At 40.4% G+C, this 20,315-nt stretch overlaps 1 protein-coding gene across 1 annotated transcript in view; it reads left to right on the top strand.

Moving 5' to 3' along the window:
• The window catches only part of ZNF236 (zinc finger protein 236), a 151,290-nt gene that overhangs the window by 7,376 nt on the left and 123,599 nt on the right, over window positions 1-20,315 (top strand). Inside the window, exons 2-3 of the mRNA XM_011975878.1 lie at window positions 15,791-15,933; window positions 18,139-18,303. Coding sequence (XP_011831268.1) covers window positions 15,791-15,933; window positions 18,139-18,303 — 308 coding nt within the window. The remainder of the gene's footprint in view (window positions 1-15,790; window positions 15,934-18,138; window positions 18,304-20,315) is intronic.

Raw genomic sequence — 20,315 nt, 5'->3', positions numbered from 1 at the left:
TTGAGCATCTTCTCATAGGCTTATTTGCCATCTGTGTATCTTTGGTGAAGGGCTGTATGCCATTTCATTACTGCTATATAGGAGTTCTTTGTATACTCTGGATGAGTTTTTTGTAGTATCCTATTCACTCTTTCTTGGCTCACTGCAACCTCTGCTTCCTGGGTTCAAGTGATTCTTGTACCTCAACCTCCTCAGTAGCTCAGATTACAGGTGCGTACCCCTACATTTGGCTAATTTTTTGTATTTTCAGTAGAGATGGGGTTTCACCATGTTGGCCAGGCTGACCTCCAACTCCTGGCCTCAAGTGGTCCACCCACCTTGGCCTCCCAAAGTGCTGAAATTACAGGTGTGAACTGCTGTGCCCAGCCATATGTCTCACCTTAGATTGACACTTCATCTGAATGTGATTTGAAGAGGGAAAGGACAGGAATTTTTTTTTTTTTTTACGTATAGTTATCCAGTTAATCTGCAGTATTTGTTGGAAATACCATTTTTGTCTTTTTACGCGGTTGCAAATCAGGCGAAGAATTGTTCTGTACTTGATTCTTTTCCATTGTTTTTTTTTTTGTTCCTGGCTAGTCAATTTCACGCTGTCTTAATTATGCTATTCTGAGTCTTGGTATCTAGTATGGGAAATATAAGTCCTCCATTTAGTTTTTAATTTTTGTGATCATCTTGACAATTGTTGGTACTATTCAATTTCATGTAGCTTTTTGAATAAGCATATAAATTTTCATAAAAAAAGCTTGCTGGGATCTTGATCACATTATATTGACTATATAGATAATGTGGGTGGAGCTAATGTCTTTACAGTCTTGCGTCTTTGAATCTAAACACAATCTCTCCAATCATTTCTTTCCTTGTTACCGTCTCTCAGTCATGTTTTGGGACTTCAAGATAGAGGACTTACACAAATATTGTTAAATTTACTCCTAGATATTTGATATTTCCTGAAACTATTGTTGATGGTATTTTAAAAATTTCATTTTCTGTATGTTGCTTGTTTATAGAAATACAATTGGATTTTAAAAATTGATATTATATCCAAAGTCTTTTACATATTTATTATTTGTGATAGTTTGTAGACTCTTTTGGAATTTTTTCTATAATCACATTTGTAAATATTGACAGTTTTATTTCTTCATTTCTAATTTTTATCACTTTTGTTACTATTTTTTCTGGCTCATTGTACTGGCTAGGATCTCTTCTATAATGGTGAATGAATGTGGTGAATAAGGGACATTCTTGTCTTGTTCCTAACTGCAGGAGGAAAATTATATTATTAACTAGGGTGCTTGTTGTGGGCTTTTTTGGCGGGGGGTAGGGGTAGATATTATCAGATTACATAAGTTTTATTTCTGTTTTGCTAAGTGTTTTTAAATCATGAATGGGTCTTGAATTTTATCATGTTTGTTTTGTATTTATTGTGGTGATCGTGTGGTTTTTCTCTTATATTTTGTTGATAGGGTGGAAAATGTTGATTTTTCTAATGGTAAGTCAAACTTGTATCCCTGGGATACAAGCAAACTTGTTGTGATGTTATTCTTTTTTGTATATCTGGATTTGATTTGTACATACTTTATGCTTTCTATATCTGTGTTTATGAGCCACATTGGACTACAGTTTTATTTTTTTATGTTGCCATTCTCAAGTTTTGATATCAGTATTTTGCTGGCTTCATAAAATAGGTTGGAAAGTCTTCCTTTATTTTCTTTTCTCTGTAAGAGTTTATAATAAGGTTGGCATTATATTGTTTTTAAATCTTTGGTAGAATTCCCTGTTAGAATCATCTGGTCTTTGAGATTTCTTTGGAGAAATTTTATGTTTTTAATTTTTAAAATAATGTAAAAAAATAGACATGAGGTCTTGTCATGTTGTCTAGGCTTGTCTTGAAAACTCCTGGGCTCATGCAGTCCTCTCACCTTGGCCTCCCAAAGTGCTGGGATTACAGGCATAAGCCACCATGCCTAGGCCCTTTGGGGAAAATTTTAAATTGCAGATTCAATTTCTTGAGTATATATGAGACAACTGAAGTTTAAAATTTTACTTTGTGTCAGTTTTGGTAAGTTTTGTTTGTAAGACCCATCTAATATTTTACAATTTATTAACAGAACATTATTCATAAGTATCTCTCATTATCTTTTTATGACTGTAGGCTCTGTAGTGATGGCCCTCCTCTTTTCTCTGATGATGGAGATTGTGCTTTTTCTTATTTTTTTCTTAGTCATGACAGGGTTTATCAATTTTAACAATCTTCTTAAAGAACCAAGTTTGGACTGTCAATTTGATTAATAGATGTTTGTTTTACATACCAGTAGTTTCTTCCCTTTATCATTTTGCTCCTTCTACTTTCCTTAGGGTTTTTTGTTTTGTTTTTTTTTTTTTTCATTTCAGGTTTTAATGAAAGTTTGTGTATGAGACTACTTTGTTCCTGCATCTACTCAATTGTTTCTTCCTTATATTTGCCCTTTTACTTTTCTACTTGGCGAGATGTGGCCTTCCGTACAAGGATCTTTTTGCGATCTGTGTCCAGTTTTGGCCTAGTGAGAACCACCTTGCTGGGGTGAATGCCTACACGCACAGTTGTGCCATTAGCCTTTTCCCGCTGCACCCGTTCAGTGTAGAGGACATATTTCTTCCTGTAAACCTGGACTACTTTGCCAGTTTGCTGACCTTTATAGTGTCCTTGTATAACCTGAACATCATCCTTTCCGATGGGCATTGATTGAACATTGTACTTGTCTCTCAGTTCTTTGAAAAGAAGGGAAGACAAAAATCTTCCTGTGAATGTGGGAAGGTGCATTGAAATGCCTTTTGTGGTTTTTACTTTGGTCAGAAGTCACAAAGGGATTGAACTTCATTTTGGCTGTTCCCACTTCAGTCATGGCCACAAAAGGGAAGAAAACTACATACACACCGCTTCCAGTTCTGTACCTACATTTTATTTTATTTTACTTTACTTATTTATTTTTCTTCTCATCTTCTTGATATGGGTACTTAACTAATTATCAGCCTTTCTTATTTTCTGATATATACATTTAAGGTTGTAGGTATTAAGGCTATTGGCATTTCTACAGTTTTAACTGCATCCACCAAGTTTTGATATGGTTTATTCTTGTCTTCACTAAATTCAAGATTATTTTCTGATTTCTATTGTGATTTCTCATAAGTTATTGAAAAAGATGTGGCCTAATTTTAAAATTACCTTGATTGTTATTGATTTCTAGTTTACTTGAATTGTTGTCAGAGAACTTACCTTGAATTACTTAATTATTTGAAACCTTCTTGGGTCTTTTCATGTTATGTGGTTTTATTTGGTAAATGTTCCATGTGCAGTTGATAAGAACATGTATCTTTTTTTTTCTGTCAGTTACTCAGAAAAGTGTATTAAATATTAAATTCTCCTATGATTGTGAATTTGTCTATTCTTATATTCCGTCAATCTTTGTATCTTGAGCTACATTTTTAACCATACAAATTTAAAGATCTTATATTTTCCTAGTATAGTAAGCCTTTTATCATTATGAAATAAGTCATACTTTATATCTAGTAATGATTTTTGCCTTAAAGCCTCCTTTGTTCGATATTGGTACACGTACATCATGACTGCTTTGGTTAGAGTTCTAATGGTATTTCTTTTTCAATTCTTTTACTTTGTCTTTCTATCCTTATATGTAAGTTACATCTCTTGCAAGCAGCCTATAGTTAACTTTTCTAAGTACGGCCTGATGATCTTTATCTTTAATTGATATGCTGATTTTAAGTACATTTAAGGCTGTTTTGAGTCGTAGTTTTCTACTTGATTCATCATTTTATATTCCCCTTTCTTTCTTGCCTTCTTTTGGCTCAATAAAGTATTTTTAAGTGCCATTTATACCTCGCCATTCATTAGCCTGCTATTTATACGTTTTTTTTTGTTTTGTTTTGTTTTGTTTTTTTGAGACGAAGTCTTGCTCTGTTGCCCAGGCTGGAGTGCAGTGGTGCAGTCTCAGCTCACAGCAACCTGTCTTCCAGGGTCTAGCGATTCTCCTGCCTCAGCCTCCTGAGTAGCTGGGATTACAGGCGCCCACCACCACGCCCAGCTAATTTTTGTATTTTTAGTAGAGACAGGGTTTCACCATGTTGACCAGGCTGGTCTCGAACTTCTGACCTTGTGATCCACCCACCCTGGCCTCCCAAAGTGCTGGGATTACAGGCGTGAGCCACCACGCCTGGCCTGTACAGTCTTTATAATTTTTTTTCTTTGAGGCAGGATCTCACTCTTTCAGTTGTCCAGGCTGGAGTGCAGTGGTGCGAGCATAGCTCATTGCAGCCCCAAACTCCTGGGCGCAAGTGATTCTCCTGCCTCAATTTCCCAAGTAACTGGGACTACAGGTGCCCACCACCATGCCTGGCTAAATTTTTATGTTTTATTTTTTAAAGACAGGATCTTGCTATGTTGACCTTAAACTCCTGGCCTCAAATTATCCTCCTGCCTTAGCCTCCCAAGTAGCTGGGACTGCAGATGTGAGCCACCATGCGTGACGCTTTTCTCCTTCTTGCTAGTGCCCTTTGATGCACAAAGGTTTTATTTTCATTTATTTATTTGTTTTTTTGAGACACAGTCTTGCTCTGATGCCCAGGCTGGAGTGCAGTGCTGCAGTCTCGGCTCACAGCAACCTCTGTCTTCCAGGTTCAAGCGATTCTCCTGCCTCAGCCTCTGGAGTAGCTGGGATTACAAGCATGTGCCACCACCCCTGGCTAATTTTTGTATTTTTAGTAGGGATGGGGTTTTGCCATGTTGGCCAGGCTGGTCTCGAACTCCTGGCCTCAAGTGATCCGTCACCCTCAGCCTCTCAAAGTGCTGGGATTACAGGCATGAGCCACCGTGCCCAGCCTTCACAAAAGTTTTGAATTTTAATAGAGTGCCATTTATGTTTTTTTCCTTTGGTTATTTGTAGCTTTTCGTGTCAAATTTAAGATACTGTTGCCAAATCCATAGTCATGAAGCTTGTCCCTTATGTTTTTCTTCTAGGAGATTTATAGTTTTAGTCCTTAAATTGAAGTCTTTGATCTGATTTAATTTTTTGTATATGGTATGAGGTGAAGGTCTGAATTCTTTTTTTTATTTTCTTTTTTTAAAGTTTTTTGAGACAGAGTTTCACTCTTGTTGCCCAGGCTGGAGTGCAGTGGTGGAATCTCGGCTCACTGCAACCTCTGCCTCCTGGGTTCAAGCAATTCTCCTGCCTCAGCCTTCTGAGTAGCTGGGATTATAAATGTGTGCCACCATGCCCGGCTAATTTTTGGTTATTTTAGTAGAGACAGGGTTTCACCATGTTGGCCAGGCTGGTCTTGAACTCCTGATGTCAGTTGATCCACCCGCCTCAGCTTCCCAAAGTGCTGGGATTACAGGCTTGAGCCACCGCGCCCGGCTTTGAATTCATTTTTTAACCTGTGTATATCCACTTCGGCTAGAACTATTTATTGAAGAGACTGTTCTTGCCTCATTGAATGGTACTGGCATTCTTGTCAAAAATCAATGGATGATAAATATATGTGTTTACTTCTGAACTCTCACTAGTGTCTCTGTCCTTTTGCCAATATATCATACTGTTTTGATGTGTCAATGATACTTTATGTCAAGACACATTAAAATGAATAGATAGCCATTAGAATTAGTTATTTGTGTGTCACTTAATGTCACCTCACAAATTGCTGGTGATACATGTCATACTTAGAAGACACTGCACATTTTTAGAAAATATATACTTTTGCATCATTGGGCAGCAAACTAGGCTCAAATACTCATCATCATCACACTTACCAGCTTGAAAATGCTTGGCAGAGAACATTCAGTGGATGGGTTAAAAACGTGGAGTGAAGTACATTGGTCTTGGGCACAGAAGTGAGAAAGAGACAACTGTCTTTATTGTGTTAATTTTCATAAAATTATTATTTAGGAGAACAACCGGTCTTTCCCATGACTAAGACAAAGGGCCTTATCAGCTTTAGGGAGATTGTGGTTAAGTAAACATTAGAGTTTTTTACTGTGGAAAATAATGCATAGTGCATATAAACCTTTAATGCCTTTATCACTCAGGGACTTCACTGTGGTGGGAGGAGTGCTGTGACCTGTGGAAAGCCGTGGAAATTTCAGGGATTGCAGTCGTGATGGCTATGATTCCAGATGGAGTCACAGTTTACAGTTTAGTGCAGGAGTTGGCAAGTATTCTTTCTGTCAAGGGTCAGATGGTAAATGTTTTAGGCTTTGTAGGTTGTACGGCCTCTGTTGTAACCACTCAGATCTGCTATATGCCTGAGTTTCAGCAAACCTTTGTGTACCAAAAAGGCTAGGCCATAGTTACTTGACCCCCAATCTAGAGGAAAAGACAGGAAGAGAAAAGAAAGTTATGTATTATAGCACTTTACTTTTGAGTAAACTATATTGATATGTAACACACAGAGAAGAACAGAAATTGTGGTTGGTTCAATGAATTTTTCACAAAGAGAACTCACTTACATAGTCAGCACCTAGATTAAGAAAGAAGACAGTGGCACCTGGCCGGGTGCGGTGGCTCACACCTGTAATCCCAGCTCTTTGGGAGGCCGAGACGGCAGATCATGAGGTCAGGAGATCGAGACCCTCCTGGCTGACACAGTGAAACCCCGTCTCTACTAAAAATACAAAAAATTAGCCGGGCGAGGTGGCGGCGTCTGTAGTCCCAGCTACTCGGGAGGCTGAGGCAGGAGAATGGCGTGAACCCGGGAGGCGGAGCTTGCAGTGAGCTGAGATCGCATCACTGCACTCCAGCCTGGGTGACAGAGTGAGACTCCATCTTAAAAAAAAAAAAAAAAAAAGAAAAAAAAAGAAAGAAGACAGTGGCACCCTAAGAAATCTTAATTGTGCTCCATCCCAGTAAGGACCCTCCTCATTGCGACTAGCCACTTTCCTGATTTCTAACAACATAGGTTAGTTTTGCCTATTTGTTGAACTTTTGAAATAGAATGAAACCATACAGATTGTTTTCTTACATCTGGCTTCTTTTGGTAAAAATGTGAGATTCATCCATGTTTTTGTGTAGAGCAGAAGTTTGCTCGTTCTCACTGTTTGTTAGTATTCCATCATAAAATCTGCTGCAGCATGTTTGCCCATTCTGTTGTTGGAGGGCGTTTGTGTTGTTTTTTGTTGCTGCTGTTATAAACTGGGCTACTGTGAATGTTTTAAACATGGCTTTTCAGTGCACACACACATTTCTGTTGGAGATGTACCTAGGAGTGGAACTGCTGGATTATAAGTTATGCATGTATTTAGCTTCAGTTGATGCTGCTAAATAGTTTTCAAGAGTGGCTATAGCAATTTTCATGCTCTCTGGCAGTATATGAGATTTCCAGTTACTTCATCTCCTCATCGATCTGTGGTAGTGTCTGTCTTTTTAACTGTAGCCATCTGATGGGTGTGCACCTTCAAAAGTATTTTAAAAGTTATTTCACATTTATGATATAACTTGGATCTTAACAACCCTGTGAGTAGGTAGGACAGAAATCATTATCCTTATCTTTGGGTGAAGAATCAGGCTGAGAGAGTTTATTCGACTTGCTGGAGACTCACAACTCATAACTTGGCAGGAATGAGACTCACCCTCAAGTCGTCTGACTCCAAGTGCTGTATTCATTAGTGTCTTCCCAGTCTCTGCCGTGTATCCGTATTTTGATGTACAGATACCCACCTTTCAAGATGCATGTTTTATTGAAAATGGGGACAGAATCTCAGAATGGGCCCTCCACAGTTCTCTGTGGCGCTTTTTAGCTCTACTTGATCTAAAAGTTAATATGTGTATTGTTTTGATGTTCACACAAATTGTATGTTTGTAGAGGTGAAAACAGAATAATGACAGCAAACAAAACAATAAATTATGCTGTATATAGAAAATTAGTTTTTTACATTGTCAACGGAAGCACTCTACTTTGCCATATGCTGCTGGATCATTTTTAGAAAGGCCCTGCTACTTTCAGGTCCTGAGCCTAGAATTCTTAGAGTTCTGGTTAAAGTGAGACTATAGACACTTGAGGTGTTACTTTGTTGTTATTTAATATGCTGTGGTTTTGTTCAATTTGGGTACTGTGTGTGTAGTGCCTGAACACACATCTACCCAAGTTTGTAGTCTTTCTTTAGAAATACAAATTTATAGGTAGTAAAGCAAGTATTTCAAAGGGAGTTGATGTTTTTTTAAAAAATGAGGGATACAGGCCGGGTGCAGTGGCTCACGCCTGTAATCCCAGTATTTTGGGAGGCTGAGGTCGGCGGATCACCTGAGGTCGGGAGTTCGAGACCAGCCTGATCAACATAGAGAAACCCCATCTGTACTAAAAATACAAAATTAGCCAGGTGTGGTGGCGCATGCCTGTAATCCCAGCTACTCGGGAGGCTGAGGCAGGAGAATTGGTTGAACCTGGGAGTCGGAGGTTGCGGTGAGTAGAGATTGCGCGCCGTTGCACTCCAGACTCCAGCCTGGGCAACAAGAGTGAAACTCTGTCTCCAAAAAAAAAGAAGTGATGCTATTCAAAACATCTTACTTTTCCTGTTGAATACAGGTTAGGGATGAATTTTCCATATGAGTTACATTTCATTTCCATTTGAGTACCCACTTATGAGTACATACATTTGAATAGATAATTGGTAAAATTCAGAAAGGGCAGGGGTCTTCTCTGGTTCTCCCTACTTCTCAGTGCAGGTGCTTTTGAGTGACAGGTGAGTGCTCCTTCTTGGAAGAAAGCAGGTGCCTGTGGCTGGTGCTGTTACCCAGTCTGAGCATTTGGCTTTCTGAGGGACTCTACAAAGAAAATAATGCAGACTTATTTCAGCCAGCTCCTGGGAACACCACGTGGCCCAGGTATGTGTGTATAAAATAAGAAGAGTCAAAAGGTACTTAACAAGCTGGAAAAATTCATTCTAATGTAGGCAGTTTTGAGGTGGAGGGCATGAGCCAGTAAGACTGAAAGGTGAGAATCAGATAAATTGGTTTTGGGAACTTCAGACAACTGGGAAGAGGTTAAAAAAAAAAAGCCATTAGCGCCAATCTATCTCCAAATATTTAATGTGTATTTGTTAGGTACACATTACATGCCAGGCTTTGTGAAGCAGAAAGGGTTCCAGGATCCAAACACTTCAGAGTTTTACCTGATAAAGTCCAACTGTGTTAAAACCTGAATGCTGACAAATGTGGGAGAAGCAGTAGAAACAGGGAAGAAAGTAGAAGGGACTTTTAAATAAAAGAAGAGGCCAGGCAGAGTGGCTCACTCCTATAATCCCAGCACTGTGGGAGGCAGAAGTGGGCAGATCACAAGGTCAGGAGTTCCGGACCATTCTGACTAACACGGTGAAACCCCGTCTGTACTAAAAATACAAAAATTAGCCCGGTGTGGTGGCGTGTGCCTGTAGTCCCAGCTACTCAGGAGGCTGAGGCAGGAGAATCACTTGAACCCGGGAAGTGGAGGTTGCAGCGAGCCAAGATTGTGCCACTGCACTTCAGCCTGGGCTGCAGAGGGAGACTGCGTCTCAAAAAAAAAAAAAAAGAAAAGAAAAAGTAAAGAAGAGAGAAGAGACCAGGCGCAGTGGCTCACGCTTGTAATCCCATCACAGGGTAGAAGGGAGTTTTAAATTAAAGAAGAGGCCGGGCACAGTGTCTCATGCCTGTAATCCCAGCACTTTGGGAGGCCAAGGTAGCATCAGGAGTTTGAGACCAGCCTAACCAATGTGGTGAAACCCTGTCTCTACTAAAAATGCAAAAATTAGCCAGGCATGGTGGCACAGGCCTGTAATCCCAGCTACTCCAGAGACTGAGGCAGGAGAATCGCTTGAACTTGGGAGGCGGAGGTTGCAGTGAGTGGAGATCGCACCACTCAACTCCAGCCTGGGTGACAGAGTGAGACTCCATCTCAAAAAAAAAAAAAAAAAAAGGAAAAGTAGAGAAAGGATACTAGAGATGACCTAAAGTGATAGCAATTTGGAGTGGCCTGATGCCTGTCAGGTGTTCCAGGTGTACTTGTGACGACAGCATCTGGTCTCAGGATGAGAGTGTGGGAGCGGTGTGCGTGCCTGGCCAGAGGGCTGTTGTCTTGGAGGAATAGGGGATGACGGAGTAGGGTTCTGAGGGTGGTGCACACTGAGAGCAGAGTGAGGAAGATCAACCATATTTTAGAACGATTTTTATTCAAAATGTAAAAACAAAAAAAGCTTGGGGGTTAGCTCAGTTATTTTAGAAAGTACTCAGAAACTGAAACTGTTATATCTCTCATTTTAATATGAAATACATCATCAAGATTTATGGATAACTGAGATTTTAAATGCACACTGCTGAAGAGTTTGTCATAAGAGGCCAATCTGAGTTAAATCCCTGGAATGCTGTAAGTGCAGTCAGTTTGTTGGAACTCAGCATACAGTAAATAGACATTTTCTATAGATTAATGTAGGGTCTCTAGGCGGGGCATAAAAGAACTTTGCCAGTAAGATTTAGCTGGTTAGCCTGATTGCTGGGCCTGATTGGGGTAGAAGAGCAATTTTTAAGGTAGCTTATCTAGTTCCAAGTCATGACAAACCAGGCCTGAATACAGTCATGGAATAGCAGGATTATGGAGTGATGGGTAGGGCATTGAATAAAGAGATGGCCCTGGTCCTAAGTTATTGGCAGGCCCTTGTCCCAGTAGCTACAGGAAACATTGTCTTATTTATTCCGCACAACTCTGAGATAGGCTTTCTTATTTTTGGGGGTGGTAGACGGCTATTATTCTATTTAGAATATTTATGTAAAAACTTGAACTGATTTTGAAACTAGTCTCTACTTAAGGCAAACAAAGCTGCTCATTGTGCAATCCGTTTTTGTTTAATTTTGATAGTTTAAAGTTCTTGGTAGCAGAAAGGGTGAATAAAGTGAACAGTGGTCATATTTTTATGTGTGAGGTGGCTGTGTGGGTAAACTGCCTTGGAATTCTACATATGCATCCCCTGTGTACAGTGAACTCTTACAGTGACCTACCCTCTGTCTTCTTAGGGGGCAGAAACACAGAGCTGAAAAGTACTGTTCTAGATCTTGGATTTGATAACAGTTAAACGCAGGCAGTTTTGTGCGTATTTTGGTATGTGTGTTTGTGCAGGAGCGGCAGAGAATACATATTCTGACTTGGGAGGCATTAGGAATGTCTCCTGCTAAAAACCTCAAGTCCTTCTTTTAGCTGCCTTTAAAAAAAATGCAGCTGGGGCTGGGCACAGTGGCTCATACCTGAAATTCCAGCACTTTGGGAGGCAGAGGCAGGTGGATCACGTGGTCAGGAGATCGAGACCAGCCTGACCAACATGGTGAAAGCCCGTCTCTAGTAAAAATACAAAAATTAGCCAGGCGTGGTGGTGCACGCCTGTAATCCCAGCTACTTGGGAGGCTGAGGCAGGAGAATCACTTGAACCCGGGAGGTGAAGGTTGCAGTGAGTGGAGATCATACCACCATTGCACTCCAGCCTGGGTAACAGAGCGAGACTCTGTGTTAAAAAAAAAAAAAAAAAATGCAGCTATCCCCCAGAAGACCATCTCCATGAAGAGGCGGTCATTCATTTGATCACATCTTTCTTTGATCACTGGTCCCCTAATGGATTTGATGACCTCTGTGGCTGCAGAGAGCCCTGCACAACGGAGGTGTGTGGAGACATGTGTGCATATGTGCAGGTGTGGGTATGCTGTTCCAGCAGGGTCCATAGTCTCCTGCAGCCTAGCTGGGGCTCCTCTCAGTTAAAAGCCCTTATTTAAGGATTCATTAATTAAAGAGACTCTGTCTCTTTTTAAAAAATAGAGACAGAGTCTCACTATATTTCCCAGAATGGTCTCAAACTGGCCTCAAGCAGTTCTTCTGCCACTGTCTTCCAAAGTGCTGGTATTACAGGCATGAGCCACCATGCCCAGCCAGGATGCATTAATTTAATAGACCTCTTTCTGAACAACAGATACTCTGGGGACCAGAAATTTGAATGAACTTGAAGGCATGATGGACCAAAGGTGTTATTTGAGGCCTGGGACACTGCCCAGAAAGGGCTGACTCTGAGCAGAAGGAAAGCAAGCTAAGTGGGGACAGTGGAGGCCACCACGTCCTGGCAGGAAGGTGTCAGGGTGGAAGGTGCTTCTCCAGAGCGAAGGGAACCGGCTCCCTGTACAAAGGTGTGCCCCTAGGCAGAGCGAGAGTCTAGACCGCCATTGGGTTTCAAAATTATGCTCAGTGTGGAAACTAAAACCATGTTGTTGTTTTTAAACAATTTTCCAGTCATATTTTAATTTGAATTATTGTTTTAAGTTTGTGTCTGAACCAAATTAATATTGTGTTATATCACTGTTTGGAAGAAGAGACTCACTGAAATTATTATGTTTTGAGTTTGTTAAGGAGCAACGTCTTGCTTCTTAAGATAACTCTTTTTCTGGAAACGTCTTAATTCATAAGTAAATCAACATCATTTTTCTTTCTTTCTTTTTTTTTTTGAGATGGAGCCTCCCTCTGTTGCCCAGGCTGAAGTGCAGTGGCACAATCTCGGCTCACTGCAACCTCTGCCTCCTGGGTTCAAGCGATTCTCCTGCCTCAGCCTCCCTAGTAGCTGGGATTATAGACGTTCGCCATCAAGCCTGGCTACTTTTTGTATTTTTCGCAGAGAGGGAGTATTTACCATGTTGCCAGCTGGTCTCAAACTCCTGAAGTCTGGTCATCCACCTACCTCGGGCTCCCAAAGTGCTGGAATTACAGGCATGAACCACTGTGCCCAGCCTCAACATCATTTTTCAATTTTAAATATATAGTTCATGTCTCCTAGGGTTTTATCTATCAATTTCAGTTAATTCCTTCTCATTTTTGGTCAACATATTAAGTATTTTCAACATAGAGGCTGTGAAAATTGTTTTATCGTCCTGAGATAGCTTTTTAATTTTGCATTTCAGAAATTAAGTTGAGGAACCCTTTTATTAATGTACTCAGCCTTTAGGTTAAAACACTTGTAACTGTGTTCTTGAAATCCAGTTTTCAGCCGGGTACAGTGGCTCCAGCCTGTAATCCCAGCACTTTGGGAGGCTGAGACAGGCAGATCACGAGGTCGGGAGATCGAGACCATCCTGGCTAACACGGTGAAACCCCGTCTCTACTAAAAAATGCAAAAAATTAGCCGGGCGTGGTGGCGGCGCCTGTAGTCCCAGCTACTCAGGAGGCTGAAGCAGGAGAATGGCGTGAACCCGAGAGGCAGAGCTTGCAGTGAGCTGAGATCCGGCCACTGCACTCCAGCCTGGGCAACAGAGCGAGACTCCGTCTCAAAAAAGAAAACAAAAAAACAATTTTCAACAGACGTTTTATTTGTCTCTTCCTAACCTCGAAACTATTTCTTACCATATTACACAGTTTTCCAAGGGGATTGTATATCAATTGCTATGGTCCCAACAATCATTTTATTTTATTTTATTTTTATTTATTAATTTTTTTTTTGAGACGGGTTCTTGCTCTCACCCAGGCTGGAGTGCAGTGGTACAATCTCAGCTCACTGCAAGCTCCGCCTCCCGGGTTCATGCCATTCTCCTGCCTCAGCCTCCTGAGTAGCTGGGACTACAGGCGCACACCACCCCCAGCTGGTTGGGTTTTTTTTTGTATTTTTAGTAGAGAAGGGGTTTCACCATGTTAGCCAGGATGGTCTTGATCTGCTGACCTCGTGATCCGCCTGCCTTGGCCTCCCAAAGTGTTGGGATTACAGGCGTGAGCCAGCATGTCCGGCCCCAACAATCATTTTATTTGGGCCTGGGAAGTCATAAAACATTTACTATTAGTTTTAGTGTAGAAATTTTGAAAGTATGGTCTTTGAACAGGATGTGAATATAGTTAAGAATAAATGGAATAAAAATTATGCGTATCTTTTTCTTAGTAGACGCACTTTTTATGTATGAAATTGCAGTCTTTTGAATTGCATTGTATTTCTTGAAGCCAGAATTTGCCTTTTCTCAAGGTTCTGCCAGAATAATGTTTGCAGCTGTTGCTGACTTCCTCCACCCTGTCTCTGTGCCCCTCCCACGTGGGCTTCACCTACCTCCTGTCCTTTGGAATCTCCAGGTCCTTGCTACAAGGCAGATTCAGCCTTCCACCAGGAGACTTTTGGCAGAAATGGGAACTGCAGGCTGTTTTCTCAAAACAAAGATTTCAAGGTCTATAGAACATTTTGAGTGCCTGTGTTTACCACACAGACTCGTGAGAACAAGGGGCTTTCCTGAGCTACTTGGTTCTTCAGCTTACCCCGTACTCTACTCCCAAGTTTCTGAAGTCTAATATTTTTGGATCAAATTTGATACAAGTAGCTGTGTGCAACGTATTTCTGGTCTTCACATAGCAAAGTATATTACGTATTTATGTCCAAATTATAATACTTGAAGTATATTTATTTTAAAAAATTGTAGAGATTTAGGGCATCTTTATTTTATGGCATTTTAGACGAGTTTTGTGATTATCCTGTAGTATGTTATTTGTTGTATATAGTCTTACTTGAAAATACTTTTTTTTTTTTTTTTTTGAGATGGAGTCTCGCTCTGTCCCCCAGGCTGGAGTGCAGTGGCGTGATCTCGGCTCACTGCAAGCTCCGCCTCCCGGGTTCACACCATTCTCCTGCCTCGGCCTCCCAAGTAGCTGGAACCAGGTGCCTGCCACCATGCCCAGCTAATTTTTTGTATTTTTCGTAGAGACGGGGTTTCACCTTGTTAGCCAGGATGGTCTCAATCTCCTGACCTCGTGATCCGCCCGCCTCGGCCTCTCAAAGTGCTGGGATTACAGGCGTGAGCCAACCCGTCTGGCCGAAAATACTTTTTAAGTTAAAAGCACTTCACCTGGGTGGGTTTATAGAAACTCTTTGTAAAAATTGAGGATTGTCTGAGGCATTGCAATCTCTTGTCTTCCTGAACCTCCTAAGCCATGTCTATATATGAGAGAGCAAAGGTTTTATTTTTAAGAGACAGGGTCTTGCTCTGTGGCCCAGGCTGGGGTGCAGTGGTACGATCATAGGTCACTACAGCTTGAAACTCTTGGTCTCAAGAGATCCTTCCCCCTTAGCCTCCCGAATAGGTAGGACTACAGGTACGTGCCGCCATGCCTAGCTAATTTTAGTAGAGATGGAGTCTCACTGTGTTGCTCAGGCTGGTCTTGAACTCCAGGCCTCAAACAATTCTCCTGCCCTTGTCTTCCCGAAGTGCTGAAATAAAAGGCATGAGCCACTGCACGTGGCAGTTTTTCTTTTTGACTTAATCTGGTTTTGCAGCAGTTTTGAGAGACATTGAGTTTGTGAATTAGCATTTAAAGGCTTTAATATTTCTACTAGAGTTTTGTTTACTGAGTGATTTAAGAAACAATGTATATTATTGATAGAATCTTAAAGTGATTTGGAGGTGAAATGTGTCAGTGGTTTGTAGTGACTTTGAAACACTATTCAGTAGGTTCACATGGTTTAAGAAGCATCATTATGGCTTTTGTGTGTTTTGGTGTGTGTGACTGTGAAGCCTCAGGAATTTAGTTTAAGCTTCTGAAAAGCCCACCAATAAGTATTTAGAATTCTGTTGTCCCATATCTTAGTCATCTCAAAGTTTCTCATTTCTAACTTTAAAACATGTCAATTAAAAAAATTCAGTATATCATTAATTTCATCTAAATCTCTCATAAATCTCTGATAAAATTTTGTTTTTAAACAATAACCAATAATTTGGTTTTATTTATGTGATAAGAATAACAACTGGTATTTATTGTCTATACTTATGCAATTTTATAGATGGAGTTTTAACATTGAATGCGGAGAACACTAATTATGCCTATCAAGTTCCAAACTTCCATAAATGTGAAATCTGTCTACTATCTTTTCCAAAAGAATCCCAGTTTCAACGCCACATGAGGGATCACGAGCGAAATGACAAGGTATGTATTTTCAAAGGTGATGTCAGGAATGTGAGCGTTGAAACTGGAGGTATTGTAAAAATGAACAAGTAAAATCAAAAGTTTTAATTTAGGTTCCTAAAGAGTAGAACATTTTATGTTGTACAAAGAAATATTTTGGCCTTTTTAAAAGTTAGAATTTATTTGGTAAGACGAGAGAGTGAGAGCTTGTCCTGGTGAATTTGTATATTGAAGTTATTTATTTGTGGACAAATAATTATTTAAAAAATACGACTTTTTAAAAGTAGTTTCAATTTCCTGTATGACTGAACATAGAAGTGGTGTGTTTGGAAGTATTTTTCTGCAATGGAGAGTTTTATCTTTAAGTGATCTTGCATTTAAAAACGGTATTATAGATGTTTTAGGTTGTATTTCAGGAGGGAGCAAATATTAAATACTATCTTAAATAGAAATTTGAACTCTTTTTTGCAGTACCTCTTGTGGGATATGTCAAGAATTTTAGTGCCTTAATGGAATGATTTGCCTGATAGATGGAAAGTGGCAGTTAAAACTATAATTAAAAAAGTGATTGTCAACTTTTCTCTAGGTAGGAGCATGTAAGCTAGTGAGCCATTTGAGACCAGAAAAACACCAGGGACCTCCTTTAGAGAACGGGATATGACCGTCTCAGGCTTGACTTTCAGCACAAATGGTGCTGCTATAGCTATGATAATATATAAATATAATATACCAGTATGCACCAGTATTATTTTCTCAGGTTTGACAATCTGAAGATACTGACTTATTCCTCATTAGGATCTTGTCACTTCAGAGAGAAATACCAAGAAACACCAGTGATTATCTTTTTCCAGTTGAATAGAAGAATACCTTCCATTTTGGGAAAATCTTAGACCTAGATAAGCAACTCTGTTAAAATCTAGCAAAATTTTGTATGATTATTTTACTTGAAGTGTGTTTTTTTTTTTTTTTTTTTTTTTGTTTTTTTTTTTTTTTTGAGATGGAGTTTCACTCTGTCGCCTGGACTGGAGAGTGGCACCATCTTGGCTCACTGCAACCTCCTTCTCCCAGGTTCAAGCAATTCTCCTGCCTCAGCTTCCCAAGTAGCTGGGATTACAGGCACGTGCCACCACACCTGGCTCATTTTTATATTTTTAGTAGAGACGGGCTTTCGCCATGTTGGCCAGATTGGTCTCAAACTCCTGACCTCAGGGCGATCCACCCACCTCGGCCTCCCAAAATGCTGGGATTACAGGCGTGAGCCACCGCCCCCAGCCTGCTTGCAGTGATTTTGTTTATAATAGTGGAGTTGGTCAGAAATGGGAAAAATCCAACTTAATGAGTTGAAATTTTTCAGACTACAATCCAATAAATTTATATGCAGTTTTTTTTTTTTTTTTTTTAAAGATTCATCATGAACTCTATTATTTCAATGAATTAGAAAAGTTTGACAGAGAAAATGTTTGGAAGCAAACACTGAGAATACATTATTAGAATATGTTTCTTTCTCTGTGTGTTCATTTAACACCAGTATCCATACACCCTTACAAACGGCAAATGTAAACATGCATATTTAGACATTCAACACAAACTCATGTCATGCAAACACATGGAGAAAGAAACTTTTTTTTTTTTTTTGAGACAGAGTCTCGCCCTGTTGCCCAGGCTGGATGGAGTGCAACCGATTCTCTTGCCTCAGCCTCCCAAGTAGCTGGGACTATAGGCGCCCGCCACCATACTTGGCTAATTTTTGTATTTTTAGTAGAGATGGGGTTTCACCACGTTGGCCAGGCTGGTCTCGAACTCTTAAGCTGAAGTGGTCTGCCCGCCTTGGCCTCCCAAAGTGCTGGGATTACAGGCGTGAGCCACTGTGCCTGGGCACAGAAGTATGTTTTAATAACATGTTTTAAAGGTTATCTTTGAAAGGTGTTTCATTGTCAAACACTTACACTCGTTGAAAGAAAACAGCTTATATACAGCATTTCTTACTAGAAATATTTCCTACGTGTATGTACGTGTTTTCATCCTTATAATCCTCTCACTAATTCTATCAGGTGCTTGACTGTGTTTATTTTGGATTTATTGACTTAAGGGCCAGAGGAGACTTCAGAAGTTTCTGTAGATTGTCTGTACATTATGGTACTTGTTAATATTTTCATAACATTTATTGAACAAGCATCTGTGAAAAGATTGTATTTCAGTGGCTTCTTCACTTTTCTCTCCAAATAGCCACATCGATGTGACCAGTGCCCCCAAACATTTAATGTTGAATTCAACCTGACACTTCATAAATGCACTCACAGCGGGGAAGATCCTACCTGCCCTGTGTGTAACAAGAAATTCTCCAGAGTGGCTAGTCTCAAAGCGCATATTATGCTACATGAAAAGGAAGAGGTAATCGTCATCATTTTGCATATACTTTGTTAACTGATTGTTAAAATACATCTGATCATGAGTGAGGAGGATTTTAGGTATAAACTCGTTTTAAAAGCCTTTTGTGTAGATTTCAAGGAGCGAATTGTCGTTAGATTTGCCTTGACGCCAGTTGACTGATAAAACATTTTATTTTCTGGCCCTGTCAATGCCTTAGGGTAGAGACATTTTAATGTGTAGTGTATTTGAAGGATCAAAATATATCCACACTGGCTGGCAGAGGCTCTTCCTGGCACCTCACCCCCCCTCTTTGTAAACACAAACTAACTTTTATGTGATTCTGCCGTGGCCAAAAGTAACTTTTCTGCTTCTGAACATGGTAGAATCTCCTTGCTTGCTCCTGGGTCCTCTGACCTTTGAGAATCTGAGGGAAGAGAATCATTTCATGATGGCCCCAAGCAGCTTATACACCAAAGTGACCACTCCTGGGAGCTCCACAGGCCTGATGTCTAGGACAGCTTTAAGGATGACAGGCCACAGTGCTAGGTTGGGGGCTGAATCTAAAGTGCCAATGGCTGTTGCTTAAAAAATATGCTCCTCCTTGGTTAGGTGCAGTGGCTCATGCCCGTTAACCCAGCTTTTGGGAAGCTGAGATAGGAAAATTGCTTGTGGCCAGGAGTTTGAAACCAGCCTGGACAACATAGTGAGACCCCATCTCTACAAAACAAAAACAAAAAACAAGAAAAGCTTCTCTAGACTCCCCCTTTGCATTATTACTGTAAAAAATTAGGAAGATACAAAAAGTTAAAGGAGAAAGTCATCTCTAACTCTGAGATAATTATTGATAACTATTTGGTATATTTTCTTCCTGACACAGAAAAACACAGTATTGAAATTGCATATTCAGATGATCCCTGACTGAAGATGGTTTAGACTTAATGTTTTTTTTACTTTACGGTGGTGTGAAAGCAAACACATTTCTTAGAAACCTTACTTCTCTTGTGCTGTTAGGCAGAGGCAGCGAACTGCAACTCCCTGTCAGCCACACGCTTTTGGCTTGTGATATTTTCAGTTCACCATGGGTTTATCAGGATGTAATCCCATCATAAATCAGGGAGTACCTGTATAAAATTTACATCATGAAAGCTGACTTCACACGTTCTGTTTTTTTTGAGATGGAGTTTTGCTTTTGTTGCCCAGGCTGGAGTGCAATGGCACCATCTTAGCTCACTTCAACCTCCGCCTCCCAGGTTCAAGCGATTCTCCTGCCACAGCCTCCCAAGTAGCTGGGATTACAGGCGCCTGCCACCACGCCTGGCTAATTTTTGTATTTTTAGTAGAGATGGGGGTTTTGCCAGGTTCGCCAAGCTGGTCTTGAACTCCTGACCTCAGGTGATCCACCTGCCATGGCCTCCCAAAATGCTGGGATTACAGGTGTGAGCCACCGTGCCTGGCCTGACTTCATACTTTCTACATGATTTTGGGTCCTGTTTTTATCAATGTCTTTAATTTTTATTTTATTTTATTTATTTATTTATTTATTTTTTGAGATGGAGTCTTGCTCTATTGCCAGGCTGGAGTGCAGTGGCACAATCTCGGCTCACTGCAACCTCCGCCTCCTGGGTTCAAGCAATCCTCCTGCCTCAGCCTCCTGAGTAGCTGGGACTACAGGTGCGTGCCACCACACCCAGCTGATTTTTGTACTTTTAGTAGAGACCAGATTTCACCATGTTGGCCAGAACGGTCTCAATCTCTTGACCTCGTTATCTGCCCACCTTGGCCTCCCAAAGTGCTGAGAATACAGGCATGAGCCACTGTGCCCGGCCTAATTTTTATTTTAAAGTAACATTTTTATCTCTTAAAATCTTATAATACAAGTAACGCATATTTATTTTGGAAAAAAATTAGTAAAAAAGGTAACATTAAAAGCACCCATAGTGGACTTTAACAAAGCTGAACACATAGAAACAGCAAAGTGGTGATTACCAGAGGCTGGGGGATGGGGGGATTGGGGAGGTATTGGTCAAAGGCCA

The sequence above is a fragment of the Mandrillus leucophaeus genome, unplaced genomic scaffold (assembly GCF_000951045.1).
Source record: "Mandrillus leucophaeus isolate KB7577 unplaced genomic scaffold, Mleu.le_1.0 Scaffold16, whole genome shotgun sequence".
Taxonomy (NCBI): domain Eukaryota; kingdom Metazoa; phylum Chordata; class Mammalia; order Primates; family Cercopithecidae; genus Mandrillus; species Mandrillus leucophaeus.
This window is presented reverse-complemented; position numbering and strand designations above follow the sequence as displayed.